A 27,551-nucleotide genomic window follows, 5' to 3' on the forward strand; every position below is an offset into this window, starting at 1 on the left:
TTAATTTGATATTAGTTGCCCGGTAATTTGGTATTAGTACTCGAGTAATACTGGATACACTTATTAAAGGAGAGACTCAAAACACTTGCCTAAGCCACATATCAACCCAATTTAAGAACATCAATCCCCTCAAGATGAAGTTATCACTTTAAGGAAAGGGTCTCGTCTGGAAGATTAAGAATAGCACGTCATGATTCTCTTCTGAAAGCCCTCGGAATCCTGGACGTCCAGTGGGAAAGAACAGACACAGGAAGAACCCATGGAAGACTTGCTCAGATCTAGGAAGAGGAACTCTGCCCGAAAAGCCCATGGAACTGATGCAAACAGGTAGTAGAGGACTCTGTTCACAAGTCCTCTTGATTGTTCAACCAGGGTCTCAATTTTGAACAGTATCACTGGGCTTTACATACACGGAGTGATTTAGGTGTACCAGCAAAACAAACAAACAAACAAAACTATTTGTAGCCTTAGAAAAGCAAAATGCTTAATTTCTAAATCCGAGAGCAGTTTACATTCTTGGGAGGAGCGGAGGGTCAGAGGGTTTTTTCCACCGGCCGTCTTTTCTAATGCTTGGTCTGGCGGTCCATACTACCTTTGCGTTCACGGCGCAGAACCAGCTCGCTCAATAGATGTTAGCTAAAACGGCAAGTGCGGGAGGCGAAACTAGAGGGAACGTTACCAACACCCCACAACTCTAACCTCTAATAGCTCTCTCGCAGCGGGTGAGGCACTAGACCAATAAGGAAAAGAAAAGACCTAGATCTGAGGCCTTGGGGTGCAGCAGGACATTTCTGGCTGAGATCTCAGTGAGTCAGCTCCAGGGATGCGTTTGTCCCTCGGTAAAACAAACGTCTTTATTCGATCTCCGCTCATCCAAGCCGTCCCTCCCACTCCAATTCCTTTACGGTATCTCTTTGGTACAATGTTCCATTAACTCCACAGTCCTCTTCCCACCTCCTCCACAGAGACCTTTTCAAGGCTCGGCCCTTGGTTGCCTCCGCGTCTCCCTAGCAACCATCCCTCTATAAATCACCGGAAAAGGCTAAGATCACGTGCTCACCAAACTTCCGGGGTTGCAACGTGACTTCCGGTTGTCAGATTTCCCCAGACGCGGCGCCGGCGACGAAGAAGCCGTGTGGCCCGAGGTCGCGGTGGCCCTAGTGGTGGTGGGCCCCGGGGGGCTCGCCTCATCCTGCCCCGTCTCCGATGCATCCGCGGCGCCCGGACGGATTCGATGGCTTGGGCTATCGAGGCGGTGCCCGGGATGAGCAGGGCTTTAGCGGCGCCTTCCCTGCCAGGTCCTTCAGCTCCGGGTCGGACCTGAGCCACTGGGTGACCACTCCCCCAGACATCCCCGGTAGCCGCAACCTGCACTGGGGAGAGAAGAGCCCGCCCTACGGCGCGCCCGCCCCCTCCACCCCGCTCGAGGGCCCCGCGGAGGAACCGTTTCCCGGCGGCAGCAGCAGCGGCGGCGGCGGCGGCGTGCAGGGGCAGAGCAGCGGTGAGGGACGTGGGAGCAAGGCAGGGGTGGGTGGAGTGGCGGAGCCGCGGCTCGAGGCCTGCAAAGCGCGGAAGCCACGCGGAGGGTGCCGCCTTCGGTGCCGCTGGGCCTATCGCGCGCCACACCTTCTGCCCTCCTTTCGTCCTCTGCCCCCTGCAGTGGGCCTGCTCCCTCTCCCTTGCAGAAACCTTTATTCCGGGATCACCTCCAGAAAAGACACCTGCCTTAGCTCTGGTCTGCGCAGTAGGAGTTTCGAAGGGTTTGGGTGTATTCCATCCCATGACCTAAATCAAGAAGGAAGGAAATTATTTACTGTTCACTGGGAATTATATAAACAGTAACCTAATTCACCGACAGCTTTATTTCTTTGAATTGTGCTTTGTGTTCTGGAAAGAACTTTTTCAGCACTGACAGGCTTGGATTCAAACCTGGCTCTATTTAAGTGTTAAATGAGGTGTAAGTAATGCTTAGTACAGTATGAGCATGTAGGAGGCTAAAAAGTATTCGTTTCTTTTCCTTTATCTTTTAATCATAGGAATTGTGTCTATTTTCTAGACGCTGAAACTACTCCTATGTTTTCCCACCTCCTGCTTTCCTATTTCTCACCTACACACTTCACTAAATAGTAAAAAACATTGAGACCATTTCAAGACTTTGGAATCAAGACCTAATTATTCTCTGCAGGATGTCAGAAGACCAGTGTTATAATTACAACACTGATCTAAATATTCTCAACTTTTTAATACATAAAATGGAAATAATAACTGCCTCTCCCCATTTTGAAATCATTAGAATAATAGGCTAAATCATTAAATATTAAGCATATTTTAGATATGTTTATTCTCATTTCTTTGGTTTTAATTTGGGAGTACAACAATTTTTATTTGATTTGTGTTAACTGAGAGGAATAGACTTTAAATATCATCTAGGAGCAAATGAGGATGTGGAAGAAGATCCATGACTTACACAGTGTCATACAATTTGCTTTTTCAACCTGTCTCGTTTTCGTTCTGTAGGTCCCAAAAGAAGTACTGGAAAGTTATAAATTAAATAATTCAAAATGCACATATGATTGCTACACAGTCACCTTCTAAGGCAGCAAAGCTGAGGGTTTTTCATCTTTTCATAATTCATGCTTTGATGGTTACAATGAGAAGGAACTCTTAATGAAACCAGGGGGGTGTTTTGCAGCAGTTAAGAGGCTGGTGATGATAACTGCAAGAGTAGAAGACTAAGAGACTTACACAGCTAACGAAAATAAACCTTTCTAACACTTTCCATAAAATATCAGTGGCATTTTCTGCTAATATTGGGGATGATCTGTACACGCAAAAAGGAAAAAGCTGAAAGAAGAACGTATCTGAGTTGGCAAAAGAAACTTCCATCTGGCTTGTACATTTTTCAAGGCAATAGCTAACCACATAGTTTTCCAAGGGACCTGTTTACATGGCCTTATTCTAACTAACGAAATAGTGAGGGTATTGCTTCATTTGAAAGATCAAAGAGGAGAGAGAGAAAAGAGGGTGAGACAGAAAAATTATCCCTTGTGAATAATGTATTATAGTAGAAATTGTATATCTAGTCCCTCGAGATTGTGATATTTCACCATCATGTTTTTAAGTTGTTTAGCCAAGGAGAAAGTTTTTTGTTTTGACATATGCATAGGAATGTTTCCAGCTGTAAACTTTTCTAAGATGATAGAAATGCTATCAGCAGTAGCACATATGTATCCAGTAGCCTGTCGCAGAGACCTAATTAAGCAGCTATTCTCAAAATATTTAAAACCTGGGGAGAGAGAAGAAGAGACCCTTATTTACCTCTTTTGATTACCCTAAGTACTGTTAATTTAATACTTTTGAGGTGTTTCACTTGCAACTGTTGGTTCAACATAGATGCTTTCCACCAATAATAGTAAATGACTAGTTTTACAAGACCGGAGGTAAAGTTGTTGGCTGGTATAGTATCAGAACCTTCTTTAGAAAAAAAATTAAATTGTTTTTAGTTAGAATTTGAAAACTGGTAGTCCTTAAATTCTACCTGCAGACATGCTTGATTTGGCCTACCCGGTATGTTAGTGCTTTTAAAAATAGCTCCCTCCCATGGGCGCCTGGGTGGCTCAGTCAGTTAAGCAACTGACTTTGGCTCAGGTCATGATCTCATGGTTTGTGAGTTCAAGCCCCATGTTGGGCTCTGTGCTGACAGCTCGGAGCCTGCAGCCTCCTTCAGATTCTGTGTCTCCTTCTCTCTCTGCCCCTCACCAACCTGTGCTCTGTCTCACTATGGCTCTCAAAGAATAAATAAACGTAAAAAAAATAGTTGCCAATATTTTAAATTTGGAAGATACTATGTAAAAACGAGAATACTGTTTTAGAAAAATGACAGTTTAGAAACCCTGGGCCCACAGTCCCACATCTCAACAATGAAATGGAGCTGAAGAGTGGTTCTGCCTTTTAACTTCCCACAGCTTCCCTGGCCCATATCAGAATTTGACTTAGGGATGTGGAATTTAAATAAATATTGTGTTAATAAAAGACATTTTTTTTACAGTAAACCTAAATATTGGTTATGAATTATGTTATTTCTTCTGTTTTAGAGCAGTTGAATAGATTTGCTGGATTTGGTATTGGCCTTGCAAGGTAATGTTTTATCTAAAGATTTTTAATTTAAGTTTTTATTTCAAGTGTTTTCTGTAATATATAATATTAAATGATTAGTATTGCTTCCTTAAGATTCTTTGGAGCAGTAGATTAAATGTTGAATAATATTTTGCAGAAAAATTATTATTTAAAATCTACAGCTTGATTTGTTTTGAGGAAGAATAGAAAATAGTCATTCAATTTTGTAATCAGAAAATAATTTTGTAAGTTATATTGTAACTTTCATGTGTCTATCCAAAAAATCTGATCTAATCTCCTCCAAGACAAAGTAATTTTGCATTGAAACTTTCCCTAAACATTCTAAATATAATATGATATTTAGCAACATAGAGTCTAGGTCTTGCTTACAATCAGCTGTTAATAATACCATTATTTTTTTTTTAATGATCATTTTGTGAAAGAAAAGCCCCCAATCTTGACTATGTGATCTTTAGTGAATATTATTCCAGATACATCAGAATTGCACAAAGAGTTTATTGCATGCCAGAATAACTCATTGTTTTAAAATTTTAACCAAGAAAAAAATGATTTTATTTGCACAATTAGAGCATTAACGTAAATAGGAACAAAACTGTGTTAAAGTTTTCTTTCTGCTATAGTTAATTTTTCTTTAGCCTCACTATTTATACTTAAAGCTGTTGTTCATTTGATGTATTATTTATATATGTGTGTGTGTGCATACCTGCTGTGTCTCTGTCATTGTTAGTATGTTAGCCCGCAGTTGTACTTATTTTGTGGTGATTCTTTCAAAGAAATATTTGATACCCAAAATAGTAGTCAATTAACAGTCATTGAAATCCTTATCACTTAAATATAGTGTACCTCAAAACTAAAACTTACAGAATGGGGCTAATGAAGAATAGATGACTCTTCTGATAGGAACTCTGTTCATAGGACATTTTCTGGGGAAAAAAAAGGAAAGCATTTAAGTTGTCTAGGAAAGGAGTTTGCCAAATCAGGCATACGGACATGTAGTTTCATCTTTAGACTATACATATCAATATTCTATGTTATTTCCTTTGCTTACCAGTTTGCAGATCTGTCTTCAATTCTTTTCATACTGAATTTTATTATTGGTAGAATGATTTGCAAGCATGTCTAGCCTTTTTTTTAATTATTATTATTTTTACTTTTAGCGTGGGAAACATAATAATGTGTGATTCTTCAAGCAAGAATAATTTCAGATACATGTTATAAATTAAGTTTTGGCCATACACACACACACACACACACACACACACACACACACATATACATAAATTGTTCTTTCATAGTCTCTTTACAGAAAATGTACTGGCCCATCCTTGCATTGTCCTGCGCCGCCAATGTCAGGTAAATGTACTTTTCTTTGACCTTCTAAACATTAATACCGACTCTGATTTAAAATACAGAGCTCAGATAAATGGCTGAGATTATGTAACAATTATTCCATGTGAAATGTACCAGAATCTACAATATACCAGTCTCAAACATTTTGGTCTTGAAAACCCTTGGGTTGTAAAAATTACTGAGGTCTTCAAAGAACTTTTGTTTATATGAATAATATCTATCAGTCAATATTTACCACTTCAGAAATCAAAACTGGGAAAATTTTAATATATATTCCTTGACTTCATTAAACACTAATAAACCCATTAGATATTAACATAAATAACAGTTTTATGAAAAAATAACTTTTACTTTTTTGTAAATATCTTTCCTATCTTACATAATAGAAGACAACCAAATTTTCATATCTGCCTCTGTAGTCAAATCTGTTGCGGTACATTGGTTTTGAAAGAAGAAAGTCTAAACTTATACACATTATGTATTTGAAAATGGAGTGTTTTATATCTTTTTTAGATAATTGGCAGATTTTGTTGTTTGTTAGTACACCAAAACTTAATAAGTAGTAATATATTAAGGGTTATTTACAATCAGAAATCTGAGGTATAAGTTAACTTTTTGTACTCTCTAACATTAAAATCTGTTGATCTATACTGCATGTTGAATGGATTTTTTTATCCATTTATGATTCTATAATATCATGTGTTGGTTATTTGAAAAATACTAATTTACTGAGTTATTTAGATCTTTTAAATGTTAAGATATCTGGATTATACTGTGTGTGTGTATATATATATATAAATCGTCATTAAATTACTACCAATCCCACCAGAAATGAGTTCCAGTATTGGTAAGTTCTTGATGGTAGATGCAGGTTTTCCACAATTCTAATTTTTGCTTGTGAAGTCAAATTTATCATTGGCAAAACAGTGTCAGTTTTTTTTAAAATCAACAGGCCCACTGTGTGCATTTTAAAAAATATGGCGGGGCGCCTGGGTGGCGCAGTCGGTTAAGCGTCCGACTTCAGTCAGGTCACGATCTCGCGGTTCGTGAGTTCGAGCCCCGCGTCAGGCTCTGGGCTGATGGCTCAGAGCCTGGAGCCTGTTTCCGATTCTGTGTCTCCCTCTCTCTCAGCTCCTCCCCCATTCATGCTCTGTCTCTCTCTGTCGCAAAAATAAATAAACGCTGAAAAAAAAAAAAAATTTAAAAAATATGTCTGTCTCGGGGCACCTGGGTGGCCCAGTCATTTAAACATCTGACTCTAGGTTTCAGCTCAGGTCATGATCTCCTGGTTTTGTGAGTTTGAGCCCTGCATCAGGCTGTTCACTGACAGTGCAGAGCCTGCTTGGGATTCTTTCTCTCCCTCTCTCTCTGCCCCTCCGCTGCTCACACTGTCTCTCTCTCTCTCTCAAAATAAATAGATAAGCTTAAAAAAAATAATAGAATAAAAACATGCCTGTCTCAAGTGTTAATAACTATCGTCTGTCAGTTTTTCCAGAAGAAATGGTGCTGCATGAAAAAAGTGGCTAGTTCAGCTTGCAACTCCATCAGACAAGTGCTTTTCCTCACAACAGCCATAAGCCATCTTACTTTATGATCAACACACAGAATATTAATTTAGAAAGATGTAATTCAAGAATCAAGATTTTATGAAATTAATATGTTTTACTGTTTCGCCACAGATATTCTTTAGTGAAAGTGGCTTTTTTCTCCTTCCAAGTGAGGGGGATGAAGAATACAAAACATACAAAAATATAGTTTGCTGCCAGCTGCCTTGATGCATGCTAAGGAATTAGCAATTTTACCCACCATTGTTTTGCACTATTATTGAAAATATCAACACCCACCATTGTTTTGCACTATTATTGAAAATATCGACACAATAAAAAAAATGATGCCTTAGTGTCATTAAGAAAATAATTTTGAACTTGTAGATCCCCTGCAAGGCCCCAGGGGGTGAGTGGACAACACTGTGGTAAAAAGCTTCTATGACCTAATTTAATCTTCTGTGAAAATTGAGTTAGAAAGATATAAATACAGATTAAACTGTTCATGCTTAGAACCCCCCCCCAAAAATAGTCATTAACAGCATGGACAGTGTGTATCCCCTAAAACTGGATTTCAGACATGTTTTACAAAGCAGCAGTGTCACATTGTGATCCACTGTATACATCTATATGAGTAACTTAAAAAAATGTTTTATGGAATACCATTAGAATGTGTGATGCATTCTAATACTTTCTTTTTTATTATTTCACTTAGTAAGTATTGGTTCTGACCCCCTTTACTGATTTCCTAATTTATCAATTATTTATAGCTTATAGTATGAAAAATCCTTGCTATTAGGAGATATGAGTCTCCTGTTTCCTGAATTCTTCATGGTTCATGTGTGTTAAAAGGCATGAATGTTTTGCTACATGGAATGTAATTCTAGTGTTTATGGAAACATAAATATCAAACAGCATGGGCTTCTTTATCATATATTCTACGTTACTGTGTATACTGTGTGTTGGTTTTCTGGGTTGTGTGTGTATATATATATATATATATATATATATATATATATATATAACCATATGTACTGTAGTTGTAATAAGTTATTTCATGTACTTTTAAGAGTAGTAATTTTGTTTATGTGTAATTACTGATGACTTTAGAATTGAACTTTTGTTTATACTGTGACTCTATTGTATGTCTTTCATGGCTTGGTTATTTCTTAAAACAATAACAAAAAATAATTACTAAATATCTTTTTTATAGGTTAATTATCATGCTCGGCATTACCATCTCACTCCATTTACAGTCATCAATATTATGTACAGCTTCAACAAAACTCAGGTAAGAATTAGTCTGTAGGTTCTATTAAAGTTATTTATAATGTAAGTACCATTTGGCCTTTGTAATAAAGCAAGAATAATTTCTTTTAATTTAGTTAATAAAAATATTTTAACTCTTGTACTAAAATTTAATGCAACATAGTAATTATATCTTTTAATGTCACTGAACAATCAATAAATTCACATCTTTGCCAAAATTAATTAAAAATTAGAGATATTTAATCAATATTAGGGATTTAGTTAATTGGAGTGTTCAGATTTGCCTAAATGTAGGCCACTGGACAAATGTTAAAATGATAGGAGTTAATGTAGTTGTAGTTCTTTACTAAAATGTCTTAGAATAATGCTTTATTGGCATATATTAGTAAACACTCAATGACAAATAAATGTCTTAGAATAATGCTTTATTGGCATATATTAGTAAACATTCAATGACAAATTTTATTAAGACCTCTCTGTCTCTTATTCAGGCACTAACAGAAATAACAATAAATTTTGTTCATTTTAGGGACCAAGGGCCCTTTGGAAAGGAATGGGCAGCACGTTTATCGTCCAGGGAGTCACGCTTGGAGCAGAGGGAATAATCAGTGAATTCACACCTTTACCAAGGTACCTTTTTGGCATCTTTTCAATATTAGTTTCATATTAAATTTTGACAAAATATGACAGTTTGTAAAAATACCTTGACTTTGAAAAGTTGTCTGAAGTAGCTAAGAAAAGAAACAGACTAAAATTAGTTCTATCTTATTGAATGAGTATATGATAAAGAAAATGCTTCCTGGTCTAGTATCTATTGAGATTGGTCATTCAGCTCCTACTGCTGTTTCAGCAACTCTCTACCAAGGAACAAATATGAGTATATGAGCAGTTCTTACTGTTGAAGTAGCCACTTGGATAAAGGAGACACATGTAAGCAAATTATAGTACATCATGATTAGTACTGTGATTAAACAAACTCCTTCTAGTGCCCAAGGGACACTTTGCATTAAGTTATTGGCAAGGATTTCAAAAAAAGAACTGAAATCTGAGCTGTATGTTGAATTATGAGTAGGAATTGATTTGTCAGAGAGGGAGAACGTTCCAAGTAGAGGTGACAGCAAACCCAATTTAATGGATGTCGGAAGGTCTGGGTAATAAGTGTCTTGTGCTTAAAATATTGGACATTTATGGGGTGGAATAACAGGAAGAGAGACTGAGATGCTTGATTGAAGTGTGGTTGTGCCTTTGTAAGGGACTGTGGCTTTATTCTCTATGGAGTTGGGAATCTAAGGTGTTTGTTTCAGTTTATGGGTTCTTTGGTCAAGCATTTGCTCAAGTGACAGTGTTAAAAAAAAAAAGGTGGGGGGGGGGGGGTGACTGGTGTAGCCAGAGACTTGTGAAGAACTGTTACAGTAATCTAGGCCAGACTGAGAAGTCTGAAGTGTGGAAAAGAACAGAAAGGGATGAGCTGGATATACAGGTTTTTTTTTGTTTTTTTGTTTTTTTTTAAATTTGTTTATTTTGAGAGAGAGACAGCACGAGTGGGAGAGGAGTAGAGAGAGGGGGGGAGAGAGAGAGAATTCCAAGCAGCCTCTCACTGTCAGCACAGAGTCTGATGTGGGGCTCGAACTCATGGAACCGTAAGATCATAACCAGAGCAAAAACCAAGAGTCATATGCTTAACTGACTAAGCTACCCAGGCGCCCCTGGATAATTTTTCTGATAAATCCCAATTGTTAATTTATTTATGTAGCTAATATTTCCTGACTACTTACTATGTGCTAGGTCCTGTGCTGGAAATCTGGTATACAGTGAGGAGAAAAAACAAAAGGTACCTGAGACCATGAAGCCTAGAATCTAGTAATATAAGGACATTAAGTAAAATTAAGTAAAATAATTTTATTTAATTTACATTAAGTAAAATAATCCCATTAATGAATAAATAACTACAAATTGAGATTTGTTCCCTGAAGGAAAAGAAAAGGATCTGTGAAAATGTTAAAGGTTTAGGAACAGTGTCCCTAATAAAATAACACATAAGCTGACATCTGAATGGTGATTAGGAGGCTGAGGCCCATTTGTGTGAAGACACTGTCACAAGGAGAACATGGAGAATTTGGGTAATTGAGAGAAAGCTCAAATGGCTGAAGCTCAGAGAGCAAAAGAGAGCAGTGTGACAGAATGCTGAAGAGGGAAGTGAGACCCAAGTGTATGACGTTTAGGCCACTTTAAGAATATTGAAGCGTTTTAGGTCAATGACATGACCTAAAGACATGAAGAGAGGTCAGTGACATTATCGGATTTATGTTTTTAAAGGATCATTGCAAATGGAGATGAAAATATTATCGGAGGACCAAACTAGGTAAAAGGATACATATTCACATGCTATAACATTAATCTAGGTGACAAATAATGGTAGCTCAGACCATTGGGTGGCATCTTTTGAGATAGATCTAAGTGGATACTTTTGCAATATATTTAGGTAAAACTGATGGAATTTGGTGATAGACTAGGGATGGAAGGTGATAGAGGAGGAGCTATCCTCAATGACTCCTAGGATTTTGGCTTATGTAACTAGATGTCAAATAAAGCCATTCTCGGAAGTACAGCATATTTTTTTATTTAATTCTAACTTTTTTGGAGCAGGGTTGACCTTTCTTAGGGGAAAGCTTAGTCATAGCAGACAAGGAAGCAAAGCAGTAACCCAAAGTGATTCACAGATTTGATTCACACGAGAGGAATGAGCTTTGGGGCTCTCCTAGACTGAAGTGCCTTAACTGCACAGTGATCAGTAGATAGAACAAGTGAGACAGTATGGATTCACCAATATTTACATTTTTATACTCATTTTGATCCATCTGAGAGAAAAAGAACAAATCTGTAGTGTCCATTAAGTCATCAAGCTTAGAGTTTTGCAGTATTACTTCTTAAAAAAAAAAAAGTATATATAACTCAGGATCATCATCTGTGATCTCTTTCTTTATCTAGTGCCCAGATCCCTCCCTTGTCCTCCCATAGATCTTCTCCGAGGTGGAGTGAGTGAGACTATGTGTTACTCTACCCTGAAGTACCCTTTACTTTCCTGTAGGATTTCTCATATTCATGTAAGGACCACCTGTAACCAAGACTACCTGTATAGTTCAGTCTTTCACAAAACCCATTTGGTTGATCTCCAACTTCATTTGACTCATTATTTGTAGTTTTACCAATATAAATACCTAGCAGTTTCTGCTTATGTTATCTGTTTCTTTTAACCATTCCTCTGAATTCACTAACTTTGAACATATTCTGTTTTAAACACAATGAAATCTTTCACCAATTAGGAGATTTCCCTTTGATTAACAGTTTCTAGTTGGGGAACACAGTAGAGTCTAAGAGTAGGAAAGAAAGATCATAAGCTTGATATTGGACAAGTTCATTTTTAGATGCTTTGCCATATCCAGGGAGAGTTATCAGGAGACAGATGATACACGTGGTTGATATAGAGAAATTTAAACTGAAGGTAATAGATTTGGGAGGTTTTTGAAGCCATCATCTTGGATGACATTGCCTTAGGAAGGAGCATAATATATAAAATAAGAAGAGGGCCTGATCATTTAGGAACTCTAGAATAGGTGGCTGGACTAAGAAAATACTTCAGCAAAGGAGTCAAAAGTAGAGATTAGAAGGGAGGAGAAAAATCCAGAAGATTGTGGTGGGATAGTGGAATACAGGGACAGTGGGCTTCAGTAAGAAGGGAAGAACCTGGGGGCTGATGGCCATTGAAAGGGCAAATTAGGTATATACAACATCCAGTGTTCATCACAATCCTTAATACCTATCCTCCTGCCCACTTCCCCTCCAGCAACCCTCAGACTTAAAAATGTCCATTGGATTTAGTGGCATGGAGGTAAGGGGGACCTTGACAAGAGCTGTTTTTGTAAAATAATGGAGTAGAAGCCAATTTGGAGTGGGTTCAGGGGTGAGTGGGGAGCTTAGGATGTGGAAATAGCAAGTTTAGAAAGTTGGCTGTGCAGAGGAAAGGTGAAGAGAATTAGCTGAAAGATGGGTTTGGTTGAGGGAAGATTTTTTTTAGGAGGTCAGCTATCTGAACATATGAAAATAAGAGATAATGGTAAGTAAAGGCTATTTAAAAATAGAGTTATTTAAAATTCTGTTGCTTTTGTGTATTGATTATGCATGGGAACATGTATATCAATCTGTCAGATGGAGAACTATTTTAAGAAAAAGCAAGTCATTTCTCTTAATTTTGTTGCTCCTTTTCAAGGGGAGGTTTTGCTTGTGAAAATAGTGAGTTAAATATATTTACTCATCTTCTGGTATTGCTGGTAATGAAATAGAAAGAAGTGTAATCACAAGTAGATTTTTATACTACTGTCTTTCCTGAAGCATTTAAATGTGCTAATTTAGATTTCTAGAGCTGTGGCAATAAGTTTTACCCACAGATACATACTTGATTCTAAATTTCATTTTCCCCATTTTTACTAGTCTTATTTATGTTAAGAATTGGCAATAGTGATTAGTATTGTATTCAAAGGTGAGGGGCGCCTGGGTGGCGCAGTCGGTTAAGCGTCCGACTTCAGCCAGGTCACGATCTCGCGGTCCGTGCGTTCCAGCCCCGTGTCGGGCTCTGGGCTGATGGCTCAGAGTCTGGAGCCTGTTTCCGATTCTGTGTCTCCCTCTCTCTCTGCCCCTCCCCCATTCATGCTCTGTCTCTCTGTCCCAAAAATAAATAAAAACGTTGAAAAAAAAAAACAAACAAAGGTGAAGTAGCCCAGTCCTTACAAAAATACAGATCACAGACCCATCTGTCTATAATGTTAATGATGATTTCATCCTTAAAATCAATGTTATAATCCCCTTTGATACTTTCTGAGGCCATGATAAGAGTAATAGCAGTGCCCTGATGATTTACAAACCATGTAGCATATATTGTTTTACAATCAGAAAGTCTCTGTCAAAAATTGGGAAGCTTCATCTTTTTTATATTTTTCATCTAAATCACTGGTGGTCATCTCAGCTATATTTTTCTGCGGCTGTTCAGGCCTAATATAATAGTCTTAGTATTAATTTAATCAGAATGTGACCCAGAAACCTCTCTAGGGTCTTCTTAATCAGAGGTGGTTGGGCTGTTTTCTAAAAGTTTTTCTGCGAATCTTTCATTTTCTTAAAAAGTCCACATACCACCTATGTTATAATTGTATGGACTTTGTTTTTAGAGGACTTATTAGTGATTATTTTCTATACCTTTTAAATATAAAATATATTTATTTTAGAGGACTTATTAGTGATTATTTTCTATACCTTTTAAATATAAAATATATTTATTTCCTACCTCCTTATATTCACTCCTTTCAAATAGAAAATGTTTTCTCGGCTTCCTGCCATGGCCGTGGTACAGTGGGTGCCCATTCCCTCAGAGGAATGGGTCACATTGTGATTAAATTAATACTAAGACTATTATATTAGGCCTGAACAACCACAGAAAAATATAGCTGAAATGACCACCAGTGATTTAGATGAAAAATATAAAAAAGATGAAGTGCGGACAGCAGTTCTCCTTGTTTCATGCTTTATTTTGACATGGCAAACCCCTTCTTGTTCTCCTGCCTCGCCCCCTTCTCCCCGTCTCCTGTCCCTCTCTCTGCCTTCTCATTTTATTCTGCCTCCTCACTGACTTTCCCTTTTGCTCTCATTCCATATTCTTTTCTCCTTTTTGAATTTTCTCTTGAAACAGCTTTCTCCTTTTTTGTTTTTGTAGCTCACCTCTCGTCTTCTTCTTTTTCCTTTTCTGGTTTCCATGGGTAACCTAAATAGCAGGAAGCACACAGTCCTCAACCTTACTTCCAGACCTGGTGTTTTGCCTGTCTCCTGATCATGTCCCCGTGGGTCTTCTTACCTTCATTTGTCTCATAAGTAAAACAAATCGGACCACCACTGTTCTGCCTACGTCACAGGATGCCTTCTTGTATCAAATGAGATGACAGGCAGTGCTGGCAGAGTGTGCAGACTTCAAGTCCCAGAGACCTGGGTTTAGAACCCAGTTCCACCACTAAGTAGTTGTATGGCTTTGGGTGAGTTATGAATCCTCTCCGAGTTTATTTCCTCATCGATGAAATGGGGATAACAGGGTCATTGTGAGAGTCAGAAATAATTCACGCAAAGCACTTTGCACAGTGCCTGGCATACAGTAGGTCACACAATTAATGTCATCAGAGTAAGGCAAGACACTTTGGAAATTCAGTGCTACGCAAAGGTTGTGTCATTCATTCTGCATTACAGTTACTTGATTTTATTTTGTTTTTAAATTCTCATTCTTAGTTATTTTTTAAAGCTTTTTCTTCCTTTAGCCTATTCATTGTCTCCTCTTCTCCCCAACAATTCTTTCTTCCTCAGCCTGTCATTTTTATATCTCCTTCTTTAAGTTTTCATATTATTTTTTATGATCAGTTATAGCTCTTTGTCCTCTGTCAGCCCCTTCCTGCAGCACATAGAAAAACAGCTGGGATTTTTTTTTTCTTTTTAAACCAACATAATTGTTTAAGTGTGTGCCAGAAAGGAAAATGTTTACATTAGAATATATTTCTCCTACAGATTTTTTTTAATTAAAATCGATTACCTTTTTGAAAATCAGGCTGATTCAAGGTGTTTCAAATAACATGGCTTTTGTTTTATTCAAATTTATTTTTTAGAGAGATTTCACATAAATGGAATCCTAAACAAATAGGAGAACACCTTCTACTGAAATCGTAAGTATCAAAAGTGGCACTAATATTGAAAATTTCCATTCATTTTTATAGTGTTAGGACTGAAAAAAAATCTTAGTATGGTGAAGAAAGAGCAATAAGATATTTGTGGGACTAGAACTTCAAAAGGCAAATAACAGGAATGAACGAAGAATAAAATCCTGAAATACATACATTATCTTTAAAATAAATCTTCCTAATTTGAAAGGCTGAAATCACAACCTAATTTTTATCTGTGTTCTTAGGAAGTTAGCAAAGGTCTTCAGTTTGTTTAACCCAAATTGCCAGAAAAATTATCATTTAATTATTAAGCAGAGACAAAAATTTATCTGTAAAGTGATGAGCAAATTCAAACCTTAGCGTTATTAAAATGTAGTCCTAAAGTCACTTAGTGATTTTACAACACTGACCATTTTTGTAGATTAGAATTTTACTCTTCACTTTTTAATTTTTTTTGAAGATTGTGAATTGGAAATCCCCCAGCTTGCTGGCTCCCTCTGTGGGACATTCCAGCACATTATTACTTAGGATGTTCCATTCACCTTGAAAACTACTTCTTGCCAGGACCTGGCCCCATAGGGTTAGGTAAGTCCCACCTTGATATTATTTTAAATAACTATATTTTGCAGGCTTGCAAAGTTGTAATATTACTATGTCTAAATAGTGGTGATAAGAAACAACTTTGCAAAGCTGTACAATATTGTTTTTTAATAATAAAAGGGGACTTGACTCACCATTGAAGACTGGCTTAGCTCTGCTGGGTGGGAAATCTGGGAATGGATAATGAGAATATATAGGGTAATAGCAGAACAGTTTACTTGTTCAAATGTCACTAAAAAGGCAGACAATGGAATGGATCCCTCATCCTAACTTCTAAGTATCAGATTTATAGGCTACATTGGCTATGTGCAGGTAGACAACAAGGCTACATTAGCTATGTGCAGGTTGGACAGTGAATCATAACTAAGCATACGTTTTACTGGTTTAAAATAAAATCTGTTTTCCTTGCAGCCTTTCCCTGTGTAAAATTTAATACTTAAATTTTCATTGCCAGCTGTTGAATAAGGCATCTTATGTTACAGGTCTCTGAAGTATCTATAGATATTAATAGTTGAAGTAGATACTAACAGGCTATATTAATTGTTGAAACCCTTAAATATATTCAGGCTTGAATATAAATTATGTTGATATATTACAGTCGATACTAAACATGTAGTGGAAGCATGTGGTTTCAGTGTACTGATAAATTTGTTTTAATTTCTACAGCCTCACTTACATGGTGGCAATGCCTTTTTACTCAGCAAGTCTGATTGAAACAGTACAGGTGAGCCACTCTTCGTTGTCATTTTTTAGTTAAAAAAATTTTTTGGAATACTCAATATATTATTTATATCAGATTCTGATTGTATACCAGACAAATTTAAGACAGTATCCTTTTAAAATTTGTATCTCACAGATAGCACACATATCTCAGAGATTATATTCTAGGCACACTGTTGGTGTGGATCTTTCCTTTGCACACTTACTTCACACTTGTAGTTTTAATTTTTTATCCTTTCAATAGGCAGCTGTACTCTTCATTCAACTGTCTCAGACCCCAGCCTATGATTTACTCTGAATACAAAGAACCTATAGGGGTTGTTCTGTTTTGTTTTTTCAACCTTTTAAGACACTTAATATACAACTCAAATGCTTATGGCTTGTCACCGGACAGTAAATTGCTAATTACCTGAGCATAAAACATGCTGGAGAATCATCCTAACAGTGAACAGGTAGTCCCATTTGTAGTCTACTAACAGTATTCTTTTTAAATATGCCTTTTAAGGAACATTTGATGCGATGGCATGTTAAGTACTACAGAGCTAAAGCAGTCTCCTGTCAGCATTTTACAGCGTTTTACCATTTCTAACCACATGGTGGTGCTTCAAACACATTGTATTAATGTACTTCTTTATTTCTTTCTTTCTTTATTTATTTAATTTAAATTCCACTTAGTTAACATACAGTGTAGTCTTGGCTTCAGGAGTAGAACCAGTGATTCATCTCTTACATGTGACACCCAGTGCCCGTCCCAACAGATGCCCTTCTCAGTGCCCATCACCCATCTAACCCATCCCCCAACCCACCTCTCATCTAACAACCCTCAGTTTGTTCTCTGTATTTAAGAGTCTCTTATGGTTTGCCTCCCTCTGTATGTTAATCTTATTTTCCTTCCCTTCCTCATGTTCATCTGTTTGGTTTCTTAAATTCCACATTTGAGTGAACTCATACATTTATCTTTCTCTGACTGACTTATTTCCTTCAGCATAATATAGTGTAGTTCCATCCACATTGTTGCAAATGGCAAGATATCATTCTTTTTATCGCCAAGTAATATGCCATTGCGTATATACACCATATCTTCTTTATCCATTCATCAGTTGATGGACATTTGGGCTCTTTCCATAATTTGGCTCTGGATAGTGCTGCTATAATCATTGTGGTGCATGTGCCCCTTTGAATCAGCATTTTTGTATCATTTGGATAAATTCCTATTAGTGCAATTGCTGGGTCATAGGGTTGTTCTATTTTTAATTCTTTGAGGAACCTCCATACTGTTTTCCGGTGTGGCTGCACCAGTTTGTATTCCCACCAACAGTACAAAAGGGTTCCCTTTTCTCTGAATCCTTGTCAACATATTTTGTTTCCTGAAGTTGTTCATTTTAGCCATTCTGACAAGTGTGAAGTGTTATCTCATTGTGGTTTTGATTTGTATTTCCCTGATGATGAGTGATGTTGAGCATCTTTTCATGTGTCTGTTAGCCATCTGAATATCTTCTTGAAGAGTCTATTCATGTCCTCTGCCCATTTCTTCAATGGATTATTTGTATTTTGGGTGTTAAGCTTGGTAAGTTCTTTATAGATTTTGGATACTAACCCATTATCTGATATGTCATTTGCAAATATCTTCTCCCATTCTGTCAGTTGCCTTTTAGTTTTGTTGATTGTCCTTTGCTGTGCAGAAGCTTTTTATCTTGATGAGGTCCTAGTAGTTCATTTTTGCTTTCATTTCCCTTGCCTCTAGAGACATGGCAAATAAGAAGTTACTGTGGCCGAGGTCAAAGAGGTTGCTGCCTCTTTTCTCCTCTATGATTTTGATGGTTTCCTGTCTTGCATTTAGGTCTTTCATCCATTTTGAATTTATTTTTGTGTACTGTGTACGAAAGTAGTCCCATTTCATTCTTCATGTCGCTGTCCAGTTCTCCCAGCACCATTTGCTAAAGAGACTGTCTTTTTTTCCATTGGATATTCTTTCCTGCTTTGTTGAAGATTAGTTGGCCATACGTTTGTGGGTCCATTTCTGGGTTCTCTGTTCTATTCCTTTGGTCTATATGTCTGTTTTTATGCCAGTACTTGTCTTGATGATTACAGCTTTGTAATACAGCTTGAAGTCTGGAATTGTGATACCTCCAGCTTTGGTTTTCTTTTTCAGGATTGCTTTGGCTATTCAGGGTCTTTTCTGGTTCCATACAAATTTTAGGATCATTTGTTCAAGCTCTGTGAAGAATGCTGGTGTTATTTTGATAGAGGTTGCATTGAATGTGTATATTGCTTTGGGTAGTATTGACAATTTAACAATATTTGTCCTTCCATGAGCATGGATTATTTTTCCATTTCTTTGTGTCTTTTTCAATTTCTTTTATAAGCTTTCTATAGTTTTTAGCATCTAGAACTTTTACCTCTTTAGTTAGGCTTATTCGTAGGTATCTTACGGTTTTTGGTGCAGTTGTAAATGGGACTGATTCCTTGATATCTCTTTCTGCTGCTTCATTTTTGGTGTATAGAAATGCAACCGATTTCTGTACATTGATTTTATATCCTGTGACTTTACTGCTCTAGTAGTTTTTTGTTGGAATCTTTGGGTTTTCCCAGTCAAGCGAGCATCCTGCCATCTGCGAAGAGTGAAAGTTTGACTTCCTCCTGGCCAATTTGGATGCTTTTTATTTCTTTTTGTTGTCTGATTGCTGAGGCTAGGACTTACAGTACTATGTTGAACAACAGTGGTGACAGTGGACATCCTTGTCGTGTTCCTGACCTTAGGGGGAAAGCTCTCAGATTTTCCCCATTAAGGATGATATTAGCTGTGGGTCTTTCATATATGGCTTTTATGATTTTAAGGTATGTTCCTTCTATCTCTACTTACTTGTATACTTGCTCTTTATCAAGAAACGATGCTGTATTTTGTCAAATGCTTTTTCTGCATCTATTGAAAGGATTGTGTGGTTCTTATTCTTTCTTTTATTAATGTGATGTATCACGTTGATTGATTTGCAAATATTGAACCAGCCCTGAAGCCCAAGAATAAATCCCACTTGATCATGGTGAATAATTCTTTTGATGTACTGTTGAATTTGATTTGCTGGTATCTTGTTGAGAATTTTTGCATCCAGTTTCATCAGTGATAGTGGCTTATAAGTCTCCTTTTTAGTGGGTCTTTGTCTGGTTTTGGAATCAAGGTGATGGTGGCTTCATAGAATGAGTTTGGAAGTTTTCCTTCCCTTTCTGTTTTTTAGAACAGTTGAGGAAAATAGGTATTAGGTCTTCTTTAAATATCTGGTAGAATTCCCTGGGAAGCCATGAGGCCCAGGACTTTTGTTTTGGGGGAGATTTTTGATAACCGCTTCAATTTCTTTGCTGGTTTTGGGCCTGTTCAAATTTTCTGTTTCTTCCTGTTTTAGTTTTGGTAGTGTGTGAGTGTCTAGGAATTTGTCCATTTCTTCCAGATTGTCCTGTTTATTGGCATATAATTTTAAATAGTATTCTCTTATAATTGTATTTCTGTGGTGTTGATTATGATCTCTCCTCTTTCATTTGTGATTTTATCTGTTTGGGTCCTTTTATCTGTGTTATTTCCCTTCTTCTGCTGGCTTTAGGCTTTATTTGCTGCTCCTTTTCTAGCTCCTTTAGGTGTTGTGTATTTGGGACCCTTCTTGCTTCTTGAGATAGGCCTGAATTGCAATGTATTTTTCTCTTAGCACTGCCTTTGCTGTATCCCAAAGGGTTTGGACTGTCAGTTTTTATTTTCATTGACTTCCATGTGTATTTAATTCCTTCTGTAATTTCCTGATTAATCCATTCATTCTTTAGTAGGATGTTCTTTAACTCTATGTATTTGAGGCCTTTCCACATTTTTTCTTGTGATTAGGTTTCATAGTTTTGTGATCTGAAAACATGCATGGTATGATCTAAATCTTTTTGTACTTGTTGAGGGCTGATTTGTGACCCAATAAGTGATCTATTCTGGAGAATGTTCCTTGTGCACTTGAGAAGAATGTGTATTCTGCTGCTTTAGGATGAAATGTTCTGAATACGTCTCTTAAGTCCATCTGGTCCAGTGTGTCATTCGTAGCCATTGTTTCTTTGTTGATTTTCTGCTTAGATAATCTGTCCACTGTTGTAAGTAGAGTACTAAATTCTCCTATAATTATGGTATTATAATCAATAAGTTTGCTTATGTTTGTGATTGTTTTATATATTTGGGTGCATGCAAGTTGGGGGTATAAATATTTGCAATTGTTAGCTCTTCTCAATGATTAGACCTCTTAATTGTAATATAATGCCCTTCTTTATCTCTTGTTACAGCCTTTGTTTTAAAATCGAGTTTGTCTGGGGTGCCTCGGTGGCTCTGTTGGTTAAGGATCTGACTTCAGCTCAGGTCATGATCTTGCAGTCTGTGAGCTCGAGCCCCACGTCGGGCTCTATGCTGACAGCTCAGAGCCTGGAGCCTAATTTGGATTCTGTGTCTCCCTCTATTTCTGCTCCTCCCCCACATTCATTCATTCATTCATTCATTCATTCATCCTCTTTCTCTCTCTCTCTCAAAAATAAATAAATAAACATTTTTTTAAAGATTAAAATAGAGTGTCTAATAGAAGTATGGCTACTTTGGCTTTCTTTTGTTCTACATTAGCATGATAGATGGCTTTCCATCTCTTCACTTTCAGTCTGCAGGTTTACTCAAGTCTGAAATGAGTCTTTTGTAGGCAGCACATAAATGGATCTTGTTTTTTTAATCCATTCTGATATCCTTTATCTTTGATTGGAGCAGTTAGTCCATTTACACTCAGAGTGATTATTGAAAGATACACATTTAGTGCCATTGTGTTATCTGTGGATTTCATGTTGATGGGGATGTTCTCTGGTCCTTTGTAATCTTTGCTGCTTTCCACTCACAGAGTCCTCCTTAGAATTTCTTGCAGGGCTGGTTTAGTGGTCATGAACTCCTTTAGTTTTTGTTTGGGAAAGTCTGTCTCTCCTTCTATTCTGAATGACAGCCTTGCTGGATAAAGGATTCTTGGCTGCCTATTTCTCCTATTCAGCACATTGAATATTTTCTGCCAGTCCCTTCTGGCCTGCCAGGTTTCAGTGGACAGGTCTGCTACTGGACCCTTATGTGTCTATCCTTTTGTCCCTAGCTGCTTTCAGAATTCTCTCTCTTTATATTTGGAAGGTTTCACTGATATGTCATGGGGTTGACCTGTTTTTGTTGTGTTTGAAGGGAGTTCTCTATGCTTCTTGGACTTGGATGTCTGTTTCCTTCCCCAGATTAGGGAAGTTCTCAATTATTTGTTCAGATAAATCTTCTGCCCCTTTTTCTTGCTCTACTTCTGGGACTCCTATGATATGGATATTGTTTGGTTTCATGGAATCACTTAGTTCTCTAATTCTCCCCTCATGATCTAATAATTTCCTTTCCCTCTTTTTTTCAGCTTAACTATTTTCTATAATGTTATCTTCTATTTCACCTATCCTCTCCTCTGCTTCTTCATTTCTCGCTGTCACCATATCTAGTTTTTTTGCATCTCAATTATAGCATTTTCTAATTCATGACTATTTCTTAGGTTTTTGGTCTGCAGCAAAGGTTTCTCTGGTGTCTTCTCTGCTTCTTTCGAAGCCCATCTATTAGTCATATGACTTTTGTTCTAAATTATTGTTCAAATATTTTGTTTCTGTTTTGAGCAAGTATCTGGCTTGATTTCTTCTTGACCTTTCTTTTGGGGAGAATTCATCGGTCTTGCCATTTTGGCTAAGTTTCTGTCTTTTGTGTGTCTTACAAGCTTGTTATGTGTCCTGCACCTAAGAGTACTGCTACATGAAAAAGGAATTGCACACAGTCCAGGGCCTGGCACTCCAGGAAGTGTGTCTGGTATATGTTGCATGCACTCTGCTGTTGCATTTTGACTGCTCTATCCCACTTGTTAGTCCTCTACAGGGCTCCACCTTGCTGGCAGTGGTGGAGTGTTTGGACCTTTAACTAGGTGTGCAGTAATTTGTTTGTTGAGGTAGCATGGGGGAAAAAAAAGTGTGGGGGAGCCTGATCCCATAAAAAGAGAAAAAGGAAAGGGGAGAAAAGGAAGCCAGAGAATCAAAAAACCATAAGCCTGATTCCAAAGAAAGAGGGAGAAGAAAAATGAAGAAAAATAAGCAGAAGAAAGGAGAACAGAACAAGAATAAATTTTTTTAAAAAGCCTGATCAAAAAATATATATAATAAGAAATGACAAAAACTAATCAGAAACTGTGACCCTGATTCCAAAGAAAAAAAGAAGCAGAAGGAAAGAAAGAGAGGAAAAGAAAAAAAAAAAGTCTGTTAGTTCCTGGGGCTGGTGGCTATGCTGGTCTGGAGGAGAGGCCGACTGCATTGGGTCAGTCAGTCTTGCCCCAGTAAATAAGCAGTTGCCAGACGTGGAGGGGCAGAATTTGGGTTGCTCTCTGAAGTCCCAGCGTTTTGGTATTGGGGGAAAGATGGCATCACCCCGATCTCTCGTTCTTGGACTGGGGATCTCAACCCCTGCAGTTCAGGCAGCCCTTAAAGAATAGCGAGGACTGTCAGCTTACCCTGCACCTCAGCCATCCTGAGCCTTTCCTTTGGCACTCGGCTGGGATTCAAAACCTGATGTCTTGAAGGACCTGGCACCATGTGAGTCCACTCCCATCCTCTGGAGTAGAGCCTCTCCACCCAGCTGATGAAAGGCCTTTGGCTGATTCCTGCGGGGTCTTTTGTCCTTGGGGAGGCAATAAGCCCTTTTCCGAAAGTACTCCAGGAAGTGGACTGTTCTCTCCCAGTGCACCCCGAAATTGCCACACCACACTATGCGCTCCAGGGCCAGCTCCCTCCTCTCTAGGAGCATGCCCCATGGCTCTGCTCCAGAGAAAGTTGTGTACTTCCTGAACCTTGGAGTTTCAGCTCCAAAGCCTGTTTGCAAACAAAGAACTGGGACACTCCGTGGTTTTCTCTGCCCAGTCCATAGTCCAGAGAGGTTTTCCTCTTGTGCTAACTTGATGCCACACTTTTACAACCCCTCTCTCTTTCTCTCTTTTTTGTTTCTCCACAGAAAGGGTGCCTTCTCCTCCGTAGCTCTGCTGCTTTATCTCCCCCATTCACATACACACACATAGGTCCTGCCGAGCTGTTTCCCTCCAACTGTGGAGATCCTTCTGCCACTCCGCAGATTGATTTCCTGGGTGTTCCAAGTGATCTGACCTCAATACAGCTGTCTTTGAGGGACAAGGAAAATCCAGGTCCCCCTACTTCTCTGCCATGTTAAATCTCCCCAGAAGGTTACCTGTTGAAATGAATGTGGGAGAAAGGTGACATCCAAGGTCCCCTCCAACCTCAGTCTTGTTCACTGGATCAACCCAGCACCGATTACAGGACCAGAAGAAGAGCCAAACCCACTCAGTGTCCCTGTGAAAGCTTCTCTTGGTTGGCCATAGAGCAGGTGCCAGAAGGCAGGTTGGTGGGGCAGTGGGCAGAAGGAGGGGGCTGATAGCCCTGAGGAAACTTATGACGATTGCCACTGAGCAGGTGCAAGACAGTGTCAGGGGGTGGAAGGTAGGGGTATAATGGGGAGGCAGGGGTCCAGCGGTGAGGACAGAGTGTACAGTGAAAAGGAGCCTGGGCAGCAAACGGGGCCTGGCTGTGCAGTGTATTAATGTACTTTCTACACTTAAAACTATAAGATGAAGATAGTTTTAACTTCACTGATACACAAAATCCAGTTAATTGTATACCGCCTATTTTCTGTCTCCAACACTAGGTCCTCTGGCTTATTTTTTGTCTTCAGTGTGTATGGATTTCCTCTCTATAAAAACCTTACTGGATCAGCCTTTGCTTTTCTAATTACTCTTTTCCACTTATCCATAAGATGGGAGTAGTATTTTAATAACAGTTAAAACAATGAGATGAGTTGTCTATGTAAAGTGCCCGGCTCGCTGTAAGTTAGTTTGGTTTTTTTACCCAATATCCAGCCCCTGCTTTCCCTTGCTCTGGGTTCCACCTGGAACTCCTTTTGACTCCTTTTGTCTGTTTTTTCTAAAAGTCTATTTCTCTCTTGAACGTTTTCCTCTTCCTTCAATCACCTCTTTGCCATCTCTTCTGCTGCCTTCCAAGGTGTAACCTTTTTATCCTGTATTCTCTGCTTTTTATCCTATATTCACTATCTGGTAGAACTCATTTATTCTCATGAATCATTTTAACTCTAATCTCTAGCTGAATTAAATCATCTCCATCTCAAACTCAACTCATGTAAACAGTCTCATCTTATTACCCTGACAATTAGCTTCTTTTTGAGCCTCTTCTCCTTTTCTGCTAGTGGTACTATTGTTGTCTTTACCCTGAAGACTTAAAATTTTAGTTTTAATTTTAAGGAGTCTTGATTTTTATGTTTCTGTCATCCTTTATAACCAATCAGACATACGTCTTTTTCTGACTTTAGCAAGTGTCTGAGATTTGTCTGTTTCTTCCCACTATGAGGCAACCATTATCCTTTCAATGAATGCCACATCCTCAGATTACTACATTAGCTTCTCTCTTCCTACTCCGTCCATGTTCAGTGGTTTTTTTCCCCTTCTGGGGACCCAGCTCAGATTTCTGAGAATACTTTTTCCCTTGAAAATATACATTTATATATAGATCTCCTGTAGAACTTCTCCTGAAGCCCTTAAATATGAACTTAATAGTGATCTATGGTCTTCATTAAAAATCCCTGATCTAGCCCCTGCATCTTAAAGTCATTCTGAACACTCCCGCCATTGTTCTCAAGTTGCAGTGCTTATACCCTTTTGGTGATTAAAGATCTGTGTTGAATCTTATTTCCTAAGATCAGTTGTAGAAAGGCAGAGACGTTGTAGATGATAATGACTAACATTTACTGAGTGCCTCTGGAAGCCAGGCCTTTTTTACTTTAATATGTCCAGCAATCATGTGCATAAAAGCTAGGTAGTACTAATCCCATTTTTATAGAATGGTCAACTGATTCTTAGGAGAACTAACTTGCCCAAAGTTACATAAGCAGTAGGTAGTGGATGCAGGGTTTAAACCTATACTTAAGAATTCCAAGCACCAGGGGCACCTGGGTGGCTCAGTCTGTTAAGTGTTTGACTCTTGGTTTCGGCTCAGGTCATGATCTCACAGTTCATGGGTTCAAGGCCCACATTGAGCTCTACTCTGACTGTACAGAGCCTGCTTGGGATTCTTTCTGTCCCTCTCTCTCTGCCCCTCACAGTCTCTCTCTCAAAATACATAAATAAACATTAAAAAAAAAAAAAAAGCAAAACTCCAAGCACCATACAAACTCTTTAGATGTCCACTAGCTGTTGCTTTTCAAAATGAGTCCTAAGAACTCATTTGAATTCTTGAGGGTGGGGGAACCACATGTGTCCTGTCCACATCTCCTCTCCTTTCCCTTCCCAAAAAGAATAGCTCCCAGCTTCACTGCTCTGTTATGGAATTTCATTTGAAAAAAGAATCTAATACCTAGGTAACACTTGAAGTTTGCAAGCCATCGGTGTTTTCCCTCTGTGGTCAATAAATTAGGATTTAAGAAGGGACCTAAAACAAATCATTTCTTGTGGCAAAATAAGCAAGTATTAATTTTTACTCATTTCATCATTTTTATTTCAGAGTGAGATAATACGAGATAACACTGGAATCTTGGAATGTGTTAAAGAAGGAATTGGAAGAGTGATGGGCCTAGGGGTGCCTCATAGCAAACGACTGCTTCCGCTTCTTTCCTTGATCTTCCCCACTGTGCTGCATGGGGTTCTGCATTACATCATCAGCTCAGCCATTCAGAAGTTTGTCCTGCTAATTCTAAAGAGAAAGACGTATAGTAGCCATCTAGCTGAGAGCACTAGTCCGGTGCAGAGTATGTTGGATGCTTATTTTCCAGAACTTATTGCTAACTTTGCTGCCAGTCTTTGCTCTGATGTTATACTTTACCCATTGGAAACGGTTTTGCACCGCCTTCACATTCAAGGAACACGCACAATCATTGACAATACAGACCTTGGCTATGAAGTGCTTCCAATTAATACACAGTACGAGGGTATGAGAGACTGTATCAATACTATAAGGCAGGAGGAAGGAATGCTTGGTTTTTATAAAGGGTTTGGTGCTGTTATAATACAGTACACACTGCATGCAGCTGTTTTACAGATTACCAAAATTATTTACTCTACCCTTCTTCAAAATAGTGTGTGAGACCTCAGTTCCTGGTTAGTCTAAAAGACATAATCTGGGTACTTTGTTATGAAATTATGTGGGATAAAAGTGAAATACTGGGGGAAAGTGGATTAGAAAGTGAAACTGGTAAAAAAAAAAAAGCCCATGCTGATTATATTGACCCTTCTTTTTTTAAAAGGTATAGGTATATATTTTGGATGAAAAATATCCCAAATTTGAAAACTCAATGAAAGTAACACTCGTGAATTGAATTCTAGCTAATGTAGCACTCATGCTAAACTAAAAAGACCCTGTGCAGAAGCAAAAATTTGTCAGCAAACGTAAAACAATATTTCACAGAGCTAAGTTTATTCCATCTGACTTCAATATTTATTAGAAATTTATTTCACCTTCTAGATTGATATTGGTATGACATCCTTAATCTAGTGTATAGTATCAGGATAGTTTACCTTTAAACAAATAAACTGTGTCATCCATGGTAAAGATGAGAAGGACTAGATTTGGCAGTGTGTAAACAGGACTTGAAGAGTTTTAAATTGCATTGTCCCTGTACAACGTTTTAATGGCTGAATATTTATTATATAAAGCCATTTATGTGCACACATATAACTCGGAATTTCCTTCATCTCTATAAAGTTTCCACTCTTAGATCAGCTTATTTCATAAAATGAATACTTACTGCTTGAATATCAGAAGAAAACATTAAAAGACAAGGTACCCAAAAGATGTAAGGCAAACAACCTACTTGTCCATATCCAAACCCAGCGTTTCAATGCCAGCAACTGAAACATCCGTCATATGTTTATAAACTTTGATTTGCTTACCTAGATATGTGAATCAACAGTCTGGTTTTAGACCACTCCTAAGATAGAATAGAAAATAATCATGACAACTATTACTGTTTGCACATTTATGGATTGTGTACTGAAAGAAATGTTACTTGCCTTATATTTCTGAATGATTTGTCTTAGAGGAGAGACAATTAAAATTCACATGGGAA

At 38.0% G+C, this 27,551-nt stretch overlaps 1 protein-coding gene across 2 annotated transcripts; it reads left to right on the forward strand.

Annotated features, from left to right (window-relative positions):
- The first annotated feature begins 224 nt into the window (after positions 1-224).
- On the forward strand, positions 225-27,551 carry SLC25A46 (solute carrier family 25 member 46). Of its 2 annotated transcripts, none has more exons than XM_043595243.1 (8): positions 225-327; positions 4,095-4,137; positions 5,433-5,490; positions 8,245-8,322; positions 8,830-8,930; positions 14,993-15,049; positions 16,313-16,370; positions 25,991-27,551. In XM_043595243.1, exons 1-8 carry the CDS (start codon positions 309-311, stop codon positions 26,567-26,569), a joined length of 993 nt encoding a protein of 330 aa, XP_043451178.1. In that variant the 5' UTR covers positions 225-308; the 3' UTR covers positions 26,570-27,551. The 2 variants fall into 2 exon arrangements, with proteins under 2 accessions (XP_043451178.1, XP_043451168.1); XM_043595233.1 differs by lacking the exon at positions 225-327 and adding an exon at positions 1,067-1,501.

The sequence above is a fragment of the Prionailurus bengalensis genome, chromosome A1 (genome assembly GCF_016509475.1).
Source record: "Prionailurus bengalensis isolate Pbe53 chromosome A1, Fcat_Pben_1.1_paternal_pri, whole genome shotgun sequence".
In the NCBI taxonomy this organism is placed as follows: domain Eukaryota; kingdom Metazoa; phylum Chordata; class Mammalia; order Carnivora; family Felidae; genus Prionailurus; species Prionailurus bengalensis.

What these genes read in the sequence shown, in the direction of transcription:
- SLC25A46 (XM_043595233.1), top strand. Translation starts at nt 1,207, where the DNA reads ATGCATCCGCGGCGCCCGGACGGATTCGATGGCTTGGGCTATCGAGGC. An exon ending in TCCTGCGCCGCCAATGTCAG is followed by an intron (nt 5,491 to 8,244) that starts GTAAATGTACTT and finishes TCTTTTTTATAG; the next exon opens with GTTAATTATCATGCTCGGCA. An exon ending in GAACACCTTCTACTGAAATC is followed by an intron (nt 15,050 to 16,312) that starts GTAAGTATCAAA and finishes TAATTTCTACAG; the next exon opens with CCTCACTTACATGGTGGCAA.